The sequence below is a fragment of the Haliotis asinina genome, chromosome 4 (assembly GCF_037392515.1).
Source record: "Haliotis asinina isolate JCU_RB_2024 chromosome 4, JCU_Hal_asi_v2, whole genome shotgun sequence".
Taxonomy (NCBI): Eukaryota; Metazoa; Mollusca; class Gastropoda; order Lepetellida; family Haliotidae; genus Haliotis; species Haliotis asinina.
The window spans coordinates 21337501-21361847 of NC_090283.1; the positions used below are offsets into that span (position 1 = coordinate 21337501).

At 41.2% G+C, this 24347-nt stretch overlaps 1 protein-coding gene across 3 annotated transcripts in view; it reads left to right on the forward strand.

The window, feature by feature from the left end:
- The window catches only part of LOC137281371 (uncharacterized), a 42407-nt gene that overhangs the window by 9507 nt on the left and 8553 nt on the right, over positions 1 to 24347 (forward strand). For all 3 annotated transcript variants that reach the window (XR_010956734.1, XM_067812556.1, XM_067812557.1), the window contains exons 5-15: positions 424 to 491; positions 1419 to 1651; positions 5071 to 5118; positions 5286 to 5408; positions 5879 to 6052; positions 7099 to 7434; positions 8597 to 8929; positions 17334 to 17483; positions 18146 to 18484; positions 22365 to 22685; positions 23210 to 23377. Coding sequence is in view for 2 of the 3 variants with exons in the window: in XM_067812556.1 (XP_067668657.1) it covers positions 424 to 491; positions 1419 to 1651; positions 5071 to 5118; positions 5286 to 5408; positions 5879 to 6052; positions 7099 to 7434; positions 8597 to 8929; positions 17334 to 17483; positions 18146 to 18484; positions 22365 to 22685; positions 23210 to 23377 (2293 nt within the window). In the remaining variant the exon portion in view is untranslated. The remainder of the gene's footprint in view (positions 1 to 423; positions 492 to 1418; positions 1652 to 5070; positions 5119 to 5285; positions 5409 to 5878; positions 6053 to 7098; positions 7435 to 8596; positions 8930 to 17333; positions 17484 to 18145; positions 18485 to 22364; positions 22686 to 23209; positions 23378 to 24347) is intronic.

Sequence of the window (24347 nt, forward strand, 5' to 3'; positions counted from 1 at the left end):
TTAAAATGGACAATATAACTCATAACACAAATCATAACAAATAAAGAACTGTTTTTTTAAAGTATCATATTGTTCTTATTATAATCAACTTCTTAAATGCCAGTGAAACAGACCGACTTGTATTATCATTTGTTTTCAGTGTATATCTGAAAGGAAGGCCACTGATATCATTCTTTTCTGAAACCTTCAGCAACAACGTCAAAAACTACACATATGTTTAAATTGTGTGTTTGCTTGTGTGACCATTGACATATCTGTGAAATAAATTATTACGTAATTGATTATTACGAAATTTGGTCCAGTTGAAAATGTAAAAATGTTCAACAAAACTAGTTATAATGGAACTAGAGTCCTAAATGTGTCGGGATTTTAGTGACGAAATTTGAAAAGATAATGTCTATCACAATCATTTTAATTTTTCAGCTCGACAAAATCTTCATATTTTCCTCTCTGGAGGACGTCTATTACGGAGCCACAGTGCAGAGATTGACGTGAGTATTTCAACAGTGAATGAGCTTGATTTTACGCCGCTTGTAGCAATATTCCAGCAATATCACGAAGGCGGGCACCAAAATTGGGCTCCACACATTGCGACCATGTAGGGAATCGAACCCAGGCTTTCGGTGTGACGAGTGCACGCTTTAACCACCAGGCTACCCCACCGCCCCTGATATTACAAGAAACAAACGAATTATAAAACAGTTGTAAATGTTGATGAATACAATTTTGAGAAGAGAGTGAATTCGAAGTTAATAATCATTACGTTACGATGCAAAAATAAAAAATAAAGAAAAAGAAACGAAAGAAAACAAACAAAACCCGAAAAACCTCAAACAAACCACCTACAAATAAGCTGATATTGTAATTCTTTTAAAATAAAGACTTAACAAATTTTGATATGTGATATACAGGAAGGAACACCAAGTTCTATGGATAGTCAACTTCTTTATTGCAATGGGCGCGACGTTTCGGTGTAGGTACCATCGCCGTTATCAAGCAAGTGATATAACTTGATAACTTGCTCAATAACGGTTTTAGCTGACGATCCATAGAGCTTGGTGTTCCTTCATGTATATCACATAATAAAAAGTCTTTGTTTTAATAGGATGACAATATCAGAATATTTGTGGGTGGTTGGTTTGAGGTTTCCCGGGTTTTGTTTGTTTTGTTTCGTTTCTTTTTTTTTATTTTTGTGTATGGTAATGTAATGATTATTAACTCCAATCTGTTCTCAAAACTGTATTCCCCAACATTTACAACTGTTTTATAATTCGTTTGTTTCTTGTAATACCAGGGGCGGTGGGATTTTCCTTCTTCTTATCAGCTTCTAAAATGCCTTTCAAAAAAGTTATACATGTATTTTGGAATCAGCATATTTTGAACAACAGAGCTTTGGACACTCACTCACTCACTCACAGGCCAGGGAGTATCCGTACGGACACAGATCTTCTCCTAGTGGACACGGGACTTGTAAAGGATGCTGAAATGATCCGGAGCATCATCACCGACTCCGCGAAGACGGTCACATACCGCCAGGTACCTGCTGTTGCTATTGGCGACTTCATCGTGTGCGCAGACTGCATCGCAGTGGACATGTACAACATCATTTTAGACGCTTTGCCCCCAAAACCTCGATATCCAAATACCAGAGGTGAGAACTGTTTCATCACGTTTTCTAACGTTTAGGTGCCTGTAACGTTTAGGTGTCTGTAACGTTCAGGTGTCTGTAACGTTCAGGAGTCTGTAACGTTAAGGTGCCTGTAACGTTCAGGTGTCTGCAACGTTAAGGTGCCTGTAACGTTCAGATGTCTGTAACGTTAAGGTGCCTGTAACGTTCAGGTGTCTGTAACGTTAAGGTGTCTGTAACGTTCAGGTGACTGTTACATTAAGGTGTCTGTAACGTTCAGGTGCCTGTAACGTTCAGATGTCTGTAACGTTAAGGTGCCTGTAACGTTAAGGTGTCTGTAACGTTTAGGTGCCTATAACGTTTAGGTGTCTGTAACGTTAAGGTGTCTGTAACGTTTAGGTGCCTGTAACGTTAAGGTGTCTGTAACGTTAAGGTGTGTGTAACGTTAAGGTGTCTGTAACGTTTAGGTGATTGTAACGTTTAGGTGTCTGTAACGTTTAGGTGACTGTAACGTTTAAGTGCCGGTGACATTTAGGTGTCTGTAACGTTTAGGTTCCTGGAACGTTTAGGTGTCTGTAACGTTTAGGTGCCGGTGACGTTAAGGTGTCTGTAACGTTTAGGTGACTGTAACGTTTAGGTGCCGGTGACGTTAAGGTGTCTGTAACGTTTAGGTGTCTGTAACGTTTAGGTGCCGGTGACGTTAAGGTGTCTGTAACGTTTAGGTGACTGTAACGTTTAGCGACCGACCGACGACTCGAGGAGTAAGTGGCTGGGTTTACGCTGCTTTAAGTAATATTCGAACGATATTCCAGCCTGAACTGTCTTCCTGTTAAATCAAGAATTGACTATAAGTTATTGGGAATGCTTAGAATTGCCTCTTACACCCCAGAAAGACAACTCATGAAATTGCTCCTCATGGCTCGTTTTGGAAGGAAACCTTTTGCTTGTTCTACCCCACTAATGTGGAACTCTCTCCATAAAACCATTAAATCAGCAGTTGACTTTAATTCTCTCAAACGCTTGCTCAAAACGGATTTGTTTTCACTGTATTATGACATGCCACTATTACCTCATTGTATATATTATATGTGTCCATTCACTGTGTTAGCACTTTGAACATGTGGGAAATAACATAATTAATATTATATTTATTGTTATCATGTGGACATCGGAAATGGACTTCACTTCACACAGTGTACCGCGCGGGGAGTCAATTTGCTCCAAGAATACTAGAGATAAATTAATTGGTAAAAGTAGCAAATTCCACAAAAGTTAAGACCTATTATCCGGATATCTTGCATAGTGAGTAATGCCGACATGAAAACTAATATATGCCGGCTTAGGAGATTACATTCATTCATTGGCGAAAATCACCCCAGTGTCAGTGAGGCTGAAATATCTTTTAGGAAGCGGCATATGTCACGTGTCAGCTGTCTTGAAAAGACTTAATTTCATAAAACGTTTAACCTTTTTTAAACTTACACATAAATCAGTCACGAACATGTATCAATTTCATGAAAGTGTACGGTATCTGTCATCGTGTTTTCCGTGTATTTCGTTGTGTCCAGCCTCCTAGGTTCGAATCCCGTACCGTATGGAACATGCTGTTGAAAGATGCGAAAATCAAAGTTGTGCAGCCGTGGTATACAATCAGCTTGCCCCAAAAATATTCTGTAAAACTGAACTTGTACAAAAATCTTAATGTGGCTGAAAACAGTCGCCCAAAAACTGAAACTAAATACACAATATACAATAATGATTCAATGCATCTCCCCTAATAAACATTTATCGTTTACATGTATATATTTGGCATAAATGTAATTTTGAAATTTCATTTACCCAGGACCTTGCAGAATTATGTCAGAAAATACATTTTTGATATTAACCATCCCCATTTTCCTTCTATGAAAGGATCCACGTAATGTCACAGCCTTATGTTTTTTACAGAAACTTAACACAATTCCTGCTTATTCCGTTCCCTGACGCCAAAGTCACGCGATACAGTATTTCCTTCAAAGAGATGGTCTCCCCGCAATATTTGACCTACATTTGCGTGTTTGATGTTAAACTAGGATCTCTTTCCCCGATCTATTTTGATTGATCTATTTCTATTGAAGGAAAAGTTTTTACGACCTTTCTGCCGGTTTTGGTTGGCACAGACGTGTAACTGATATGGAATGACAACAAGAAATGACCTAAAAGACGGAAGTAGGACATGAGGCTGCTGGAAAAAACGTAGGCCTAAAGACAATAGCGGTTAACGCCCTTGATCGTCACGCAGAAGTTAAGGTCTCCACGTATGTACAATGTGTGAAGCCATTTCTGGTATCCCCCGTGATACTGATGGAATATTGCTTAAAGCGTCGTAAAACCTATTCATTTATTGGGTCCCAAGGGTGTTTGGACAATGTCAATTGTCCTCGAACAGTGCATTATGCACATTCTGATGTGAATTCCAGGACTCTTCGACCCAAGAACTTATCAGTCTCAGTTCGTCCACCTGTTAACTGCCTTTCAAGAACTGAATTCTCTTGAATTCTCTGCATAAAACTCTCTGATTCTATGACAACTTTGTCAGGATACCAACTCTTCTAAACCCACCCTGTATATTTTATCATCTGATTTTATTGTATCTCCATGAACGTGCACAAGTGTAAGGATACCGGCACATCGTGAATATTCATTATTTTATCATAATAATTACATAATTTTTAGATCCGTGAAGGTTCCGGGGTAGAATATGCCTTCAGCAAGCCATGCTTTCCATAACAGGCGACTACGCTTGTCGTATGAGGCGACTAACGGGATCGGGTGGTCAGACTCACTGACTTGGTTGACACGCGTCATCGGTTCCCAATTGCGCAGATTGATGCTCATGTTGTTGGTCACTTTATTGTCTGGTCTACAGACCGCCATCATATGGCTGGAAAATTGCTGGGTGCGGCGTAACACACAACTCACTCACTCACTCATTGTTTATATGCTCATAATGCATTAGTGAGGGTATTACGTCGCCACCAACGGTATTGTATGTTTGCGGACAAAGTAGCTCAAAGGTAGAAATTGATCGCTGACCACAGGCTTGAACACCCAAGGAAATGCGTGACCAAAATACTCCAGATGTCCTTTCTGTACACCACACTTTTGGTACAGCTAGGAAGTATGGGGACAGAATCATGACCCTAAAGAACAGGATATTCCGAAAATGTTGACTTAGGCATCGTTTAGGATAAACCTTTGAGTAACTATCATTACTCCGATTTCTTCACTGGCATGCGTTTGGTTATAACAACCGTGGAACGTACTTGTTTGAGAGAGGAACACTAACAAAGGATCACTGTAGCTAATTTGGACAGCCGATGACGTTATAATTATTTTGTGACCAACAATATGTCAATTCACATGTGCGTGTGAGCATTTTTTCCCACGTTTTCCCTTCACAGAGACAACAGAATCCGACATTTCTGTCCCAGTCTCTACATCTGCTCAAGGTAATGCCATGTTTATTTCCCGTTTATAACTTTCTGCGATTCAGGGGTTTTGTGTGTGTTTTGGGCATGACACATCTTCGGATTATCATCTGTAAAAGCCTGATTCAGCTAAGTAACGTTAAAACTATTACAAATCTGGATGTGTTAATTATAAGTCTCAACTTCAGCAACTACAATCCACACCACTTCGCCTACGACCGTCACTACACAAGATCCGACTGCAACAACAAAACAATCAGGCACCCCACCAACCACGATGACAACAGCAACTCCGACTGATTGGACGTTATGTGAGTAGGGCGACAGTTTATTAACTCACTTCCGGAATTATCCCCACTATGGCTGAGAAATGAACGGTTGGTGGGTTATCCTTGTAGGATAACTCATGATCCTCGAACATTATGACGAAGTAAGGATGCTTTCCCGAGGGAATGCCCAAGGGACGACCATTGATCCACAGGTGTCCCATACACACACACTCTATATTATGAATGGCGATTTCTATTATTATGATGCGACGTCAGATTCCAAGCTACACTGGAAACACCGCATCGCAGCCTTTCTTAATAGCCATCTGACCTGACATGCCAATCAACGTGTCAGTGAACGCAGAAGTCCACCCCTTCGTCAAATAGTCGTAATTGTGCTTTGATGCTGACGTCGACAACATTATACCCCTTGAACTCCTGCGTTGTTGCCAACAACGTTGCGTTTCATAGTGTCCCCGGGGCCATGACGTCATTGCATTGTCTCGTTCCAGCTCTACTAACAAGTGACGACATCTCATCGACGACCAACAAAGAGGCGTCTTCACTATCGACCATCACTGTGAATAAAACTTCAAACATGACAACAACGTCTGTGACTACATTACCATCCGCAGCAACGATAGCAACTACAAGAGTTACGACAACGACAACGACAACCGCACCAAGTACGTTTTCATTCAGAACATCTATTAATTACGTGTGTACTACTTCATTTTCTAAGGTTATTTTTACATTTGCGTGATGCACAAAACTGGTTCTGATATATGTCAAGTGTATGCCTAAAAGAATTTAATATCTCCTTATGTCAACTTGAACAGTGCGGAATGTCATAATATGCAAATCCAGAAAACGTTCAAAGAACATGTGGAATTTAAAATTACGGATAATTATATGAAATAATACACATGTAGATTATATAGTGTCCCAGCTAATCGATGACTGCTTGAGGAGAGTTATGTCCCTTTGTTGTATGAGGATCCGACATCGTGCATCTTACTTCCCCCCTTTATATTTCTGATATTTCATTGTACCTTTCCCTACCAAAAGAGGCAATAAATTCGATTCTGTGTTATTTTTGGCCTACTCTAGATGAGTCGATGTAAAGGTATCGTGGTAGACTCACTGCAGTTACATGTAGTTCAGCCAGCTAAATGTTGCGTTCCTACCATGTTTTGCAGTATAATAAAATATACTTGAACACGACAGTTAATTTTCCCACTCTAGCACCCATGTCCAAACAACACAGTAAGAGGTGACTTAATGAGTCGGGTGGTGAGGTTCGTCGATGTGGTTGATACCGCGGCATCATCCCCGACGGCGAAGATCGGTGCTCGTGATGTCGATCATTCGTATATCATGCCCTGTGTTTACCCTTTTGTAGCCGAACATCGAGTCCGATGTTGAAGAAAACAATCATAATACACAACAAAAAAATCCCCTAAAACGACAATAACACGCACGCACGCACGCAGGCACGCACGCACGCACGCACGCACACACACAACACAACACACGCACACACAACACACACCCACACACCCACCCCGAAACTGCAACAAAACAAATTAAAGACAAATGTGAAAACAAACAAAAACAAAATCCCCAACCCCATCCTCCTATAAAAAGTTTTAAAAATGGATAAAAAAGAGCTAAAAATCACTAAAAAGAAGAAACATATAAAAACTAAACGACGTTCTTCTCCTGTTTTCAGCTGTCCATATGAGCAGCACGACGACCTCTATCGGTGCCGTCGACGCAGTGATGACATGCGCAGTTAGATCTGCCAACGTTTGGAACCATCTCCTCGTTACACACAATACTCCCACCGAGGTTGTTCCGATTGTCACCCTTAATCCGAATGGGAGTTATTCGATTGCTAAGGAAGAAGTCAAATCGAATTTGATTGTCACAGTCGACGAAAGAGACGAGAGTGTAATTTTGACCTTGACATTCAAAAACGTCACGTGTAGTGACGAGGGGAACTACGCCTGCACGTTGTTCACTACCGTGAATATTTACACTGCGCATGGGCTGTTGGAGATCATTAGTAAGTAGTAAGTGCACGTGGTTTTAAAACATTTTCCAGTCTTTTTGAAGATCCAATGTTAGCCAGGTCCGCCTGCATAAAGCGATCTCAGAACTACGTTAAAGAATTCCCATACACGATGGCTTAAGATAGTCATAGCGCTAAGATCGCTTTCTTCTGGTGGGCCCAGATCTAATTGGTGAGCTGAGTGAGGTCAGTTGAGTGAACGGGGTATCAACGATTATTGCCTGGATGGAGAGAGCTAACCTTCTGAGAAACCATACCGCGTTTTATTATGCCGAGCGCCAGGCACGGCAATAGCAAGTACCATCACTTTGCTGTTACGTGAGTGAGTGTAGTTTTACGCAACACTCCGCAATATTCCAGCTATATGGCGGCAGTCTATCAGTGATTAACAACATGAGCATCGATCTGCACAATTGGGAACCGTTGACATGTGACAAGCAAGTCAGCAAACCTGACCACCCTATCCCGTTAGTCGCCTCTTATGACAAGCATAGTCGCCTTTTATGGCAAGCATAGGTTGCTGAAGGCCTATTCTACCCCGGGTAGACCTTCACGGGTTTAGTGTTATGTATGATCGAGTGAAAGAGTGACTGAGAATTCAACGTTATTGTGTGAGTGGACGGGTTGATGGGTGGCTGTCTGGTTGGCTGAGTGAGTGGGTGGGTGGCTCAGTATCTGGCTGAGTGAGGGAGTGAGAGGTGAGTGGTTTGAGCGAGTAAATGAGCAATGGAGGGGAGGGAGAGGAAAACTGTGCACAGTACTAGTTTTGTTTACTGGTTCAATAAACTGTCTCAGTTTATCCTTTCATAGATATTTTATTCAGATGGTATTTGGTAGTTACAATGCCCAGGGAGGACGGGATAGACTAGTGGTTAAAGCGCCCGCTCGGGTTCGGGTTCGATTCTCGTACAACGTGTGAAGTCTTGAAATTCCTGAAACATTGTTTAAAGCGGTGTAAAACCATATTCACTCACTCAAGCCATCATCGGCCGAGTTGGTCATATCTTTAGGATCTGAACAACTAAGAGCCTACTCAAAGTGGACCGCCGTATCCTGTGTATGAGAGCAAAAAATCATGGTTCTGTTCTCCTCCGCGTCATACGAAAATAGTCGCTCGCTCACTCCTTTTTACCGACTGAAATTTTTCTCCCGACAGGCATTCCAACACAGCCTCATCTAAGTCTTCCCGTCGAGCTGATTGCAAACCGGAAAATCAAAGAACCAATCAGCTGCGTTGGCAACGTGGGTTACCCAGAAGGCTTTCTGTTTCTGCAAATGAAGTCCAAATCTTCACCTCATTTCACCACACTTCCGGCCCACGTGACCTACTACCGCCACGAATGTCACGTGACAGCGAAAGTCCAGCTGATTGGTTTCTCACCAACGCTGGAAGCTAATGGAACTATCATTCGTTGTGCAATAGAAAATAGTCGTCTGCTGTCCGGTGACGATGACGTGTCCGCTGCTGCCGTCATGGCGGTACTGCCAGGTAATACCATTGTCCTGTTCAAACCGGTCCGATTCTAGATTAGACAAAGCGTAGAAACAGCCTCGTAGAGAACGATTTCACGTTGCTGGAACGCCGTGATCATGTTAGGGTGACGTTGTCACAGCGTTATGGCACTGCGTCCATGCAACGTTGTCCTGTGGACGTCCAGCAATCTTGTTACAACATCGTGGCCAATCGCTGTAGAACGTCATTTTCACTTCGCCATAAAGTTGGGGAACGTTGTATTTTACAAGGAGGGGAACGTCGTTTACAACAGTTTGTACCCCTATGCAAATATACTCTTCAAAAACAGTAGGGGATAATGAACTTTCAATTTGGATATGAAGTGTAAAGTTAACAAACGTTTCAAGGACAGACATCCTCTGAATGCACCACCATTTCCCTCTATTACCACCCCTAAACACAATGCATGATATGCACGAGCACAACGCAGTAGCCCCGTGCACGTACATGGGGTCCCATTCTTGATTTTGACGTTTTTTCAAGAAGGTCGAGAAATCACTTAGAACATTAATTTTGACACTCATCTTGCATCACACATTTGTTAGTGTTTGTATCTAGTCGTTTGTTTTAAAATGAAAATCGTATACATGAAAATTACATGCCATACACCAGTCGTCTTTCAAAAGTGACTACATTCCAAATAACTATGGTTGTAAGGAAGTGCAAATAGTAATTCACTCTGAAAACATTCAATAATATCGTATCAACATTGATTGACTCCGATAAATCTCCTAAATATTTTTAATCGTAAATAAGAGAAAATGAAGATCCCCTACCTTTTTAAGAGTATTATAGCAGCAGTGATATCAGAATGCAGAATGCTTGCACGCATGTGTTGTACATCAATTGGAATCTACTTCACACCTGCAAAACTGATCATACCAAGCGAATCACCCCTCGTAGATGTATGTATTAATACACTAATCACAGAAACCGCCCAATCCTCAAGCTGCTGGCCATGTTCACTGTAAACATCCAAGGGAAGTAACTCCATACTCCTGTAAAACAATATGGTTTCAGAAATTTCTACACACGCATTGAGCCGTAAACGATACAGTTTCTAATTGGACAAGCACAGACCCTTCTGTGGAACAATGCCCCAAAAGCCCCATGGGTTACGACCCAGTGCTCATGATGTCAGTCACTGGATTGTCCGGTATAGCTGGCATGTTGCCGAGTACGGCGTTAAACAAACGCCAAATGGAATCCGTTTTGACCGGTTGACAAGACAGGTTGTCTTCACGCAGTGACGTTTTATATTAACGGGAGTAAGTGTTCGGAAGGACATCCTCGAGTGTATGCACAGGTTAACGCTCAACGGCAATATAAACTTCCAACGGTCGAGGCATCCGAAAGCTTTGGAATATCGTGGGGGATAGGCGCTGAGTTGCTTACAAATTGAAGACTGTGGATATTCCAGAGGCGTCAACCCTTTTCAGCTCCAAATAGTTCATTGCCTGGTAAAAAATGTTTTCAGAAAACCAATACATGTAGTACATTTCATGGTCGACAATTAAGATCATGGCTAATAGCTTATGCAGCGGTGAGTTAAACACGTGAGGATCTGGGTTATAACTGGCCTTCAACATCCCACGCTTGTGAGGCGTCGGCCGGTCAGGCTATCGCTCTCATGGTTGATTCAGATTGATATATATAGACAGCTGTAAATTAATCAATCAATTAGCAGTTGAATTTCTTTTATCTGACTGGTTTTCTTGGGGATTTCTTCCCATCGGCCAATCAGTACTAGTGTACTGTTTACCCGCTACTAATTATAGTTACGTCATAGCTTCGACGGAAGTACAAATTAAATGGAAAATTACAGATTTTGAGAAGACGGAATTGTTATCAATCGCTACGCCATGGAATCACTAACACTATGGAAGTAATATTATCACATAATCGCATGCTGAGAATTTCAGAAATTCGTACTCTCACCGAAAACATCATGCTGACGTAATATGGGGTGGAAATCGTAAGAAACGCGAAAAAAATCGTTTGGGTAAACACCTGCTTCTTTTCGCAACAAAGTCGCCTAAATTACAATCATATATACCCCACTTAACATATATGTGTTAATGACCCAGTTCTAGCGAACACGTGATCTCACAGCCCTTTTCTTGCTTTAGAGGTGATTTTTTGTTTCGCTCGATCGATGAATAGGCGTACATGGATATTAGCCTATCCTTAGCGTGATATTGCCACGCCCAAGTCTTTATGTAATTTTAGTCAGTCAGTCATTTTAGTTCTCATCACACGAGACTGTTTAGCCATGGTCATGAGATTAGATTTGTTTGGAGTTAAAGGTTATAGTTGGCTATGTATGCTATGCATGAGCTTGTAATTTAACAAGGCGCGTTAGGGTAGCTCAGTGGGTAAAGCGTTCGCTCGTCACGCCGAAGATCCGGTTCGATTCCCAATATGGGTACAATGTGTGAATACCATTTCTGGTGTCCCCCACCATGGTATTGCATGAATATTGCTGAAAACTATATTCACAAAACTATATTCACTCAATGCGATTTAACAAGTTCATGTGTGAAAATTCCAGATAAATCTAACAGGAAATGCGCACTTTTTATAACTCGGTATTATCAGGACAGGAGGATGTAAAATGGAAGCTGTTTTCATGATTTAACTGTTCATTAGTTACTTAGTGAGTTGGATTTTCCGCCGTCGTTACCAATATTCAAACAACATCATGGCGGGGAACACCAGTAATCGGATTCACACCTTGTACCCGTGTGGGGAATCGAACACGGGTCTGACGAGCGAACGCTTTAACTAACAGTCTGCAGCCTACAATACTCCTGAACCATTCGATATTATACTATGGCACTGTACTAGTCTAACTGGCGTCCAATTATCCAACATACTTTATTCATTGTCATACAAACTCGGATATGGGAACTACCAAAAGTAAACATTACCAGACGCGCTATGTGTACAAGACAATCAGCGGAACCAACGCAAGCTGTAGGACAAAAAGGGCAATAATATTCAATATGAATATACCAATTTGCGGATCAAGAGAGACGGGGGGTGGGGGGGAGGGGGGGCTTTGTTTGGCCCCATCTTACAAAGAAGTTCCTAGACACGGAGAAACAGACACATTAGCAAAAATCCTCCAGCCAAAGGGGAGATAAGTCTGTAGCCTTCAGCAAACTGGCAATAAAAAACAAATTGAAGGCATCAAATGACATGCCAAAGAGCGCACGCATAAGATCGGCAGATGGTTACACTAAATGCAACTGCAAACCAACAAATAGCGGTAATCAAGTTTAAATGAAATTGAAATTTTGAGAGTTACGGGGAGCTATCAAACGTTTTGAGCCTAAAACAAATCTGACCTGCGCATGATAAAAATAACTGGACCATATTGAAGAATGGTTTATGTATAAAAGTGATACTGACATGTACACGTCGCAAGTTTCCGGTCACGTGGCGTCTAATTGCATGTACTCAGCGACCTACGAAATAACTGCTGACCCGATATTGCTAAATCTGTGCCATCTGACTAACTGAAAATCTCAGATAAACTGATGAGTTCACTTATTACAGGTATTAAAAGATCGTCCGCCAAATTTCGTGATATTTATTATTTATTGTCACACGAAGATCGCTATATTTAAAAAGGTTTTACTAATCCTAGACAGGTATTAGATAAGCCTGCGCAGTAAACATATATTTGACAAGGAGGCGGGGCAGGGAATATAGACGAATACACTTGGTTGGTACAGGTACATGAGGTAGATCGGGGAATAAGTATGTGCAATACACGCTGAACTCGTGGCGTGAACTCAATGTCGCTTCTGTTTAACACGTGTCCCGCAGACACGATTCGCAAGAGGACATTGACTTTGTCAAGTTGTAGACGACAACCTGTTTCACCCATTTTTGCAAATGGAATGTTCTGGAGGGCCTTCGCAAACTGGGGTCATTTGTCAGGTAGTGTCTCATCTAATACTGGTTGATCAGTAGCGTTGCGCAAGGGAGAGTAGGAACCATCAAAATACAAATGCAACGGTTAACAGCTTCAGCTGCCAAACATCACACCGATTCTGACCGATGAACATTCAGGTTTTGTTATTTATCGGGGCCAGTGAAGTAGGATGTGGGTGGCGACACTTATACCTTCCAAGCCCTCTTGGTCAGTGATTTTTCAAAATTAATTCATACTCTGAAGGTATGAGTCCCAGCATATGCCATGATAACCATGACGGCGGAATCAGTTTATTTACAGGAGCCATGCAGTTGGAAACGCTGGACCGCGGCGTTAAACAACAAACAAACAAACAAACAAAAGAAAACGAAGCACACAACTAAACAATCTCATAAGAGGACAACTAATTATGATATATTTACTATGGGCGTGGCAGTATCACGGAAAGCTAATGTCTATATACGCCCATTCATTGAACGAGCAGCAACACCACGCGATTGACATGTCCCCAAGTTCCGTCGATTCATAGTACACCGAAGTCAGGCGTGGACGACAACTGACGCTTACCCTTAATACTCCGTAAGCATTGTTGCAACTGTTTAGCAATATGGCTGATGATTTTTATGGTATTGTCCATCTACTTGGCATTATGTCCATCTTCTTGTCATTATCATCAGTAATACACCATGTCGTAAACATCATATTATTAACAATATGTCGTCAGTAATCCCTGGTTAAATCTCCGTCGTCCAATTATATGAATTATCATACTCGGCATACATCATGGATACTGCTCCGTCAGCAGGTTGTGCATCTTCTCATCTCGGCGATGGGCGTAGGGGGTTGAGTAGCCGAGCTGTTAAAATGTTCCCTTGTCAAGCCGAAGATCCGGGTTCGATTCCTCATACAATATGTCTGAGCAATTTCTGGTGTTATCCGCCGTGATAGTGATGTGATATAATAATTTTAAAAAGCGGCTCAGAACTAATTTCACTCACTCACTTCTCATCTCATATGAACGTAGTGGTTAAAGCGGTCGCTCGTCACGCCGAAGTCCCGGGTTCGATTCCCGTGAGGGATACACTACCCGTATCCGTTGTCCCACGAGTATTGGTAACATGCGGCGTAAAACTCAAATACGTATCAAATACGCAGTAGACAATAGTGTCATATAAAAGCTGGTTTAAATTAATGTCACCGTAGCACAGTGTGAACGGTGCTATTTCTCTCTGAAAAGTTTGTAATTAAGATTTAAGGGAATGTTAACCCACTGAACTTCAATGTAACTGTTACGCAGATGAGACTAAAAGTGCTTTATGGTTCAACTTCTTTATTATACAAGGTCACAACGTTTCGAGACAGTTCCTAGTCTCTTCTTCAGGTGAAGTGAAGGTAAAACTAAAGGGTTGCAGTATATATACACATAACAGTAGACTGATAACAATGGGTAACAAGATATACAGGAATTTTCAACCCTTTAGTTTTACTCTCACTTCACCTGAAGAAGAGACTAGAATCTGTCTCGAAACGTTGTGACCTTGTATAATAAAGAAGTTGAACCATAAAGCACTTTTAGTTTGATTCCTCCAACTTCTAAATGCCTTTGAAACAACTTACGCAGATGAGACTTGGGATTTAAAGCCACAATGACACACCGCACTTCTCTAAAATATACAGTGAATTTATCTCATTAATACCCAACCTGCCTACCAAACCTACTCACGTATTTACATTAAAATAATAAATGTACTAACGCAGCGTTGCATAAAGTCGACTCGCGCGTCCTCTACCGGATGAAGATCATGGCTAATAGCTTATGCAGCGGTGAGTTAAACACGTGAGGATCTGGGCTATAACTGGCCTTTAAAACCCCACGCTTGTCGTAAGAGGCGTCGGGCGGTCAGGCTCTCGTGGTTGATTCATATCATCGGTTCCCAGTTGCGTAAGATCGATGGTCATGCTGTTGATCACTGGATTGTCTGGTAAACGTATTCCGGAGTAAGTAATTATTTTCAAATTTCAAACTTATGTCCTGAAATTTACATGTAGCATCTTGAAATTTCAAAGTCCCTTTCACTATCTTAAAATTTTAAGAACGGAATGGTTCCTAAGCCTTCCGCCCTTCCACTCAAGCCAGAAATACGCAAAAGAAAGGAGAAAATACAGACATGACTTTTTTTATTTGTAATATCTTTTGTCATAGCATGCAGTTGACATTATTCCAGCAAAACAAAGATTTATCCGCACGAAGCGCACATACAATCTCTAAAGTCTCCATCATCAATTGTGACTAGATTGTTTGCACCTAATCCAGTTAAAGTCAAATCTTTTATTCCCATACCGCATTGCATGGAACTCAGCTTATTTACAAGGATTGTATAACAGTCAGCTATAGTAATTTTCAGAAATCTGACTACTGTCGAAAATGTTCGACCCGTTATAGCAATATTCACACAGAAATCTTCAGTGAACTCTTGATGCATGAAATTATCACATTAAGATACAGGCGCACCTGTTGTCGTTTTTGAGATAAAGAAATCTGACACAGGAGTGAGCGAGTTTAGTTTTACGCCGCACTCAGCAATGTTCCAGCTATATGGCTGTAAAAATCGAGGCAATCCAATGATCAACAACATGAGCTTCGACCTGCGCAATTGGGAACCAGTGACACGTGTCAACCAAGACAGCAAACCTGAACACCCGTCCTGCTAGTCGCCTCTTACAAGCATAGTCTTCTTTTGTTGCAAACATGGGTTTCTGAAGACCTATTCTGCAGCGGATCTTTACGGGTCTTATGAGGCACGATCTCCTCGCGGGTAGACTAACGCTTAGTATAAAAAATGTAATTATATATAATTTTGGTAGTAACAAACAAATCTTTTTAAACTGTAACCATGGAAACCAGCGATTCAGAACCTGGGGAAATATAGGCTTGTTTCATTCAGGGCTTCAGCATTGCAGAGAGGGCTTGGTGTTGGGGAAAATAATGTGTTTCAGGGACTGTGAGACAGACTGCCCTCGGGTATGACGCAAGAGATGCCGTGTAGGAGCTACATATTAGTAAAATACTGATGAAGATAGAAGGTAATGACGAAATAAAGAAAACTCACGTTGTAATAAGGAGAGAGGTGGAGAAGAATTGACTATAAGGATTTGGACACCAATCAATAAAACACTATTACCTGGTCCATCTATAAACACTATTAATTATCTTAACCAGTTGCAAACAGCTAATGAGAGATTTCTTTGTCAGGCGATGCACATGTGCTCAAAGCGTGCTGTGCATGTGACGAATGAACGCGATGTACTGAATGTATGGAGGATTTATCTTTGCCAAGTTGAGCCGTATCCTTCGTATACGAGGATGAGGGAGTGAGTGAGTTTGGTTTTACGCCGCTTTTAGCAATATTCCAGCAATATCACGGCGGGGGACACCAGAAAATGGGCCTCACACATTGTACCCATGTGGGGAATCAAACACGGGTCTTTGGCGTGACGATCGAACGTTTTAACCACTAGGCTACGCGCTCTGTACGAGGATGAACAGTCAAGGAGCTGTACTGCTTTGTCCTACAATATAGAACGCCTTTATTTTATGAATACTTGATACGTTATACGAATACTTTTGATATTATTATTCCTCATCCGGAGATTTCTTCATCGGGATGAATGAGCAAGAATGAGCCCTGAAACGCCGATTAGAGCATTACCAAGAAATAGTTATCAATTAAACATGTCATGTATTCACGTTCTTCTAACTTACTTTTAAATGGCTATATCTGACATGAAGAGGGGCAGTGGGTTGGTCTGGCATCTAAAGCTTTAAACTTTGTTTTTTGCTCTTAAGATCAGGGTTTAGCACTCATAATCTCAACTATCAATTTAAAATTCGCCAGTTAGTCAGTTAGTCAGTCTTTCAATCCACTACTAGTTAATTGGATCGGTAAGTCATTCATGCCAACTCAATCAGTGAGGTAATTTATCAATCTCTTACCTGATATTTAACCCAAAGGTTAATTCACTCTACTAATAATTACGCCAATCACTTAATGTATCGTTTAACCAATCATTCAACCGATCGTTTATTCAATCAGTTAACGTATCGTTGAAGAAGTCATTTTACCAATCGTTCAATCAGTCACTTAACATATTCATAAATCAATCTTTCAACCGATCGTGCAGTCATTCACGTAGCGTATCGATCATGTAATCATTCAACCGATCGTTTATTTTATCACTGAACATATTGTTGAATCAAGCACTAAACACATCGTTAAATCAAACACTTAAAACATGTAGTTGAATCAATCATTTAACCGATGGTTCAATCAATAACTTGAGGTATCAGTTAATGAATCATTCAACCGATCGTTCAATCAATCATTTAATAGATCGTTAAAGAAAATGGCATTAGGTAACCATTGCCCCTCTTTCCAGACGACATCTGTGGTCAGACGGTCAACGGCAGCATTCGCCACCCGTATTCCTGCAGCAAGTCCATCGTCTGCACCAACTCTGTCCCCTCTGTTGGACAATGTCCAGACCAACTCTGCTTTGACCCAAGCAGTGGAGAGTGTGGCCGAGTAGGTAAGCTGAGATCACCAGTCGCGAATACGAGTTAAGGTGGTGCCTCTCTTTGTGTGCTGGTAGATGTTCAAGGCTTGTCTTTGTCCAACTCACAACGTTTCAGATATAGGACGACAGAGAGTATGGTAACCCGGTAATTGTTAATATGACGAACGAAACCGAGATTGGCAGCAAACAATATCACCCTGTTTGTCGCATCTAGCCACATGCTTTCATTGAGATATTATATATTTGAGCATTTATTTGCATTTATTTGTAGACATGGAGCTCCCAAAAAATAAATAAATAAATAAACAATATGCATCATTTCGTCAGTTGTCATCTTAAGAAGTGGTATCCCAAGTTACAAAAATACAGTGGTAACGTGAAGATTTCCGCATTCAATATTGCTGATTCAAATATCTTTTTGTGTGATAGAAAAACCACCACCACCACTACTACTACTACTGCTACTACTAAATCACACACGAGTTGTATTTTGTCTCAGACACAGTTCTTTCTTAACGACCGCAGACTAATGGCAGTCTGATGGTGAATCGGCTTGGCTCTTTTGCATGGTCCGTTTCTCTAGTTTTGAGCCGATAAGTTGCATGATGTGGGCGATAGTTCGGAGTTGTACAACATTCAGTCACTAACACACGAGTTTCTGTTACATGTCCCAGCGCTGTCACTGCGTACGTCAACGGGCTCATTGAACAAAGGCCTCACCGCCATAGCATGTCGTCTGCTTCACCTAGGAACATGGGACATCCTGTCAGTGAGGAGGCAGACGACATCCGGTTACGAATATGACATCATGCACGTGCACAACAACGGAAGTGTCGACTGGCTAGATAGCAACCTCGAGTCTCGTGCCCTCAGCGAAGTGTTTGTCTCCAAATATGAAGCAGAAGTCCTGATATGGATTTCGGTCCTGAAGTGTGGGGACGAGGGGCGCTATGTTTGTGAGACGTCTGGCATCCCAAACCGAACACAGGCACAGTCAACACTGAGTGTCATTTGTAAGTTCATTATGATCCTCTAACCTGATAACCGTGCGCGGAAATATTCATGAAGCGTCTTCTCTCAAACGCTGGCTTGTAATCTTAGACTAATTATCCACACAAACGTGTCATGACTGTTCGACCTTATTATCATGTAAGTAATAAGAGATCTAATAACGCGTCAAGATTGTCAACACTGCTCTACATGACACAAGATAGTTGTGTAAGAAGTTTAGCTTCGGTGAGAGTTTGGGATGTATTCGTTTCTGGCGCATGTCATATGACGTCTTGGACTTCAAATTAGGTTAAACGTCGCGTTTCGATATTCTGGTGAGGACGGGGCCGGCATATGTGAGTCTATGTGAAGAGCGTGGGGAGCTAGGCTTCAGTTTGAGTAACGTGTTTGCTTTACACACTTCGTTTAAGGTGCGGTGGGGTAGCCTAGTGATTAAAGCGTTCTATCGTTAGGCCCACATGGGTCCAATGAGTGTGAAGCCTACTTCTGTTGTCCCCCGCCGTAGAATATTGCGATATCATCATCACCACCACCACCATCATTATCATCATCATCATCATCATCATCATCATCATCGCGACCTTCATCACCACCACCATCATCATCGCGACCTTCATCACCACCACCATCATCATCGCGACCTTCATCACCACCACCATCATCATCATCGTCATCGTCATCGTCATCGTCATCACGACCATCTTCACCTCCACCAGTAGGAGCAGCTCCAGTGCCACTGCATCTCCATCGATCACCTTTCATCTCTCACATCCTCTGTTCCACCCCTCATTTTAAACTCATCCCTAGAATCGCGCATGATGCAACGTGTAACTATCTAAATACCACAGGGATCTATACACGACACCGTCGACTCAGACAGTCAGCTGTAATACTATCAGAGCGTTAAGACGAAGTTTATTACCTTTCCCTTACGTGACCAACAGCAGTCATGGCAATTCACATAAATCCCCTCCCTCGGTGTTTTTGTATTCAATGCGGATGCGAACAAATCAATCAAATCTCTAATATGTACTCCTGGTTTGTCGTTTGTCTGCATTCAAAGTATTTAACCTTTTCTGAGAAAGGTATTCGAAAGATCTGAGCGATTTTATGGCACTGTACAGAGTAAAGGCTCGGGTTTCAGAACGATGTGTTGGTGCACTTATTAAAACTGGAACAGTTGGAAGCACGCATTTCCAAATACTGATTACAGCGCCTCACAGTCACGGTCCGAAGGTGTGGCTGTATTGAACAAATGTGCATTTGACGGTTTGGAGCGTTGAAAACTTACATGATCTTAAAGAATATATACATTTTAATTACGTTTGAGGACCTTCTTGAACCCCAAACATCAATTTGTGTAAAGTTTCAATTAACGACAGAAGGCGAGTTGATCATGATTTGTACATTAGCTTTTACAATCAAAGATATAATGAAGAACCAGTTGTAAGGAGCTAAGATAATTTTAGTCAGTAGCAACATGGCGTTCAAGTTTGTGTCCGTATCACTCAAATAATTAGCTTTACGTTTTGGGATTGCTTTTGTATTGCATAAAACTGTATGATTCGCCTCGACGCTGCAACAACACGGAGACTGTAACATCAATTTAACGTCAGAAACATTGTTTTTTGCGATAGAGAACAATATCATTATCGAGTCGATATCATAAAGTACATTTCTCACCCGATTTAGTGTTGGAAAAAGTATTAACACCATACCTTTGTGATACTCAAGGAAAGGATAGTAACGAAAGGTGTCTGCATGGATTAGCAGTGGCCATGACCTTTTCAATACCTCAAGGGCAGCTAATGTTAGTTCAAACGCTAGGTGGGGGTGGTTTCCCTTAGCATATTATGCCGTTGCCCTAAAATCTGCCATGCCCAAATACAATGCATGTTCTGTTGTGACAACACAGATCTCTACATATATTTCTTTTCGGTCAATGATTGTGTCTTAGTTTATCATTAAAATGATCTACAGTTGGACAAATTAAATCTATGCAAGTATTCTTCAAACAGGAAAAATACACTTGCTGAGGTATGTGAAATTTGTGTAAAAAGTGTTTTTAACAAAAAAAAAATAATTATCAACAAAATAGCGTAAAGTAATTAACATACTGTGGATAAGCATTTCACAACACAGACCACACATACGGAATAATATCGTATCCATATTTCCCTGTCATGCATTTTCCACATCCCACAGTCATGTCACCCTTTCACATCTTTACAAATCTAATGCTTGTGGGATATATTTGGGGTTTAACTCCAAATAACACTGACCAGCTGCTAAACTATGTCTCATTGACAGCCACTGTCAAATCATGGTACATTTAGGAGTTATATCAAAAGGAAATTTTATTTATTTGTTATCTATTAATTTCTATGATTATTAAGTCAATAACCCAAAACCCAAATATGTTATAATAATGTATTTGTTTGAATTTCAATATTTTCATAAAACATTATATTTCTGTGGTTGCAGTATCACATCCTTAGCTCATAAATCAAATTAGAACGTAGAAAAATTAGAGAATAACCCACCCACGAGGTACGAGTGACTATTATATCATTTACCTCCTTGTTCCACGTTATCTCATTTCTTTCAAAGATTTGTGGGGTTTTTGGGGTTTTTTTTGGTTTTTTTTTGTTTTTGTATTTTATTTTCATCATGAAAATTCTGCAAGGTGCAGACAACTGTAGACAGGAGTCGAGTTTAAGAAATTTCTACCTCCAGCGTTGAAGAGTTCGATTTTAGTTAAGATCGCGATGTTAAATGGTATCTTAAGGTCGTCTTTGTGCAAATGGATTAAGGCATGCAGTTGTATGGTGATTGTAAAGTTGATTGTACGGGTTTAAGATTGGTTTTAACTGAGATTGCTTTGTGCAAAGGGGCCCTGGAAGTGTCGAGGCGAATCATACAGTTTTATGCAACATAAAGCAATCCCCAAACGTAAAGCTAATTATTTGAGTGAAACTGACACTAACTTGAACGGCATTTTGCTACTGACTACAAGGATCTCTGCTCCTTATACTTGGTTCCGAACATTCGTAAGTTTTGATTGTAACTTACAGCGATCTTTGCCTACAATCGCTTTGTGCAAGTGGATGTCGATTATAGCCGAAGTCTGAAATCACGATCTTAAGGATTTACAATAACTGTAGCGCTAAGATAGCTTTGTGCAAGTGGATATCGATTGTAGCCGAAGTCTAAAATCACGATCTTAAGGATTTACAATAACTGTAGCGCTAAGCTCGTTTTGTGCAAGTGGACCCTGAGTGTGGCGAAAAACAAGGAACCAACTAGCCTACCAACGACATCTGTGTATAAGTTGCTAAATTTTAACAGATTAAGAGAATGTGCCACCTCCTGAAGACTCTTGATATAACATTATGATATGATATGATATGATATGATATGATATGATATGATATGATATGATATGATATGATATGATATTATGATATGATATGATATGATATTATCTAGTGTTACGCTTAGCTGCAAAGATTGAGTGAATATAATTTTACTGCGCTTTTGCAACATTTCAACAATATCGGACGGACGACACCAGAAACATTATATTCCATGGGAATCAAACCCGGACTTCTGACAATACGCGTTAACCGCTCGTCTACCCGACAGTTTCTTGTACACAGTGTACAAGTAACAAATTTGATGGGTGAGTGAGTTTAGTTTTACGCCACTTTTGCAATATTTCAGCAATACCAAGGAGGGAGACACCAGAAATGGACTTCACAGATTGAACCCATGTGGGGAATCGAACCTGAGTCTTCCGAACGCTTTAACCACCAGGCTACCCCACCGCCTCTACAACTGATGATAAAAAATGGTATAATGCTTTTTCGGGGTTTTTTTCAGCTTATCCGGAAGAGCCTGTTTTGACGGTTCCTGCTCAGGTCGTAGAGAATGACCTCTCCCAACACGAAATCACTTGCAAGGCAGAAGCTGGTTACCCTGCTGGAAGGCTTGTTTTAAAGTTTCGCCTAAAGAATGAGACGGACTTTCAGCGAGTTGAGTTTGACAGTACGGAAATAAAATCTCACGCTTGTCGTACTCAGATAGAGGGGAGGTACGTTATGACAGGCAACTCCACCCTGAACGAAACTTTGGTCATGTGTGAGGTGGAGTCCAATTTGACTGAAGCCAAGTCGGTTACAGAGATGTTATTCATTATACCAGGTAAGCTAAAGGTGTGGTCAGGTGAGTTAAAGTGAGGGGAGGTAAGGTGAGTATGGTGTGGTTTGGTTTAATGATGCGTTTAGTGTTACTTCACATGTCAACGATGTGTAGTTTGTTTGGTTGGTTATTTAACGCCACACTCAGCAATATTCCAGGTACATGGTGGCGGTTTGTTAATAATCGAATCTTGAACAGGAAACCCGGTGATCAACAGCATGAACATCGAGTTAGTTTGGTTCGTTGTTTTACGCTGCGCTCAGCAATATTCCAGCTGCATGGCGGCGGTTGTTAAAAATCGAATCTTGACCAAGAAAACCAGTGATCAACAGCATGAACATCTATCTGTGAATCAATTGGTGTACCATGACCTGTCTCAACCAAGTTAACGAACCTGACCACACGATCCCTTCAGTCGCCTCTAAGACAAGCATGCGGTGCTGAAGACTAATTCTAGCCCGGATCTTCATAGGTATTGTGTGTTGGAAACATGCAATTAAAGACCACAACCATTTTGTGTCTTTCAGAGAACTATTGTGGAAACGAGAACAATACATCGCTGGAACATCCATTTGACTGTCGTTACTACATCCAGTGCCCTGGCGGAGGGATATATGTGTCGAAGTGCAGTGTCGGACTTTGTTTTAATCCAGTCAACAAACAATGTGATTTGCCTGAACCCACGGAAAAGAAAGGTAAGAACACATTTCTTTCGGTAACACATCAACATATTAATGCCACAGAGAGAGTCGGGGTGTGGGGAAGGGTGTTCCATTCCATGGGTGCAGAGAACCCGAATGATCTTTGGCCATACGCAGGGGTCCCGGCAATGATCAAATACAAGAGGTTCTGTGAAGCGGACCTGAGAGAATTCTAATGGATGCCGAAGTGGCCTTTTCGCTTTTATTCCAATAATTATGTGGCAATATGTCCGTTGAAGAGGAGAATCACTAATTAGGCCTTTCCAAGGCACCCAACCATGTCCTTTGAATGACAGAGTGATGATATATTCACGCAATGTTGGACAGTAGGGTAGCCTAGTGGTTAAAGCGGTCGCTTGCCAAACCGAAAACCCGGTTGGAGTCCCACATGGTTACAAAAAGTGAAGCCCATTTCTGTTGAACCCTGCCATGATAAAAGCGGCATAAAACCATATTCACTCACCCAGTGTCTTCGTGCCATAGATCGTTATTCACAATTTTCGTCATACGACTTGTATATTGATCATAACAAACAAAGAAGACTTGAATATACAATGCCTTTCAGAAAGTAGTAATTCTTTTCCCACTAAAGCACGGATATTTGTTTTGTATTGAGTATCACACTCTCAGAGTAAGGTCCCAGTCGCCAGCACACAAAGTCAGCAATCTAACTCGGCGGGCGTGAATTCGATTCCCACATGGGACTCTTGCCTCCAAGAGCACGATGACCTGTACCTTACTGAGAAAGTGTAATCGCAAATATAATATAGCACATGCTATACAAGCCTTGACTGAATCAAGGTCCAATATCGCCACTGGCCCGCGAGATCGTGGCTAGTAAATCCCCACAATCGTGTCTCTCCGACTTGTTAAGTATAGGAGGAAACACGTCTCCGAGGTTTTGGAAGACAATGTAAAACAATAAAACCCTGAAGGATTTCTCGAACCCGTTTTACATTATCTA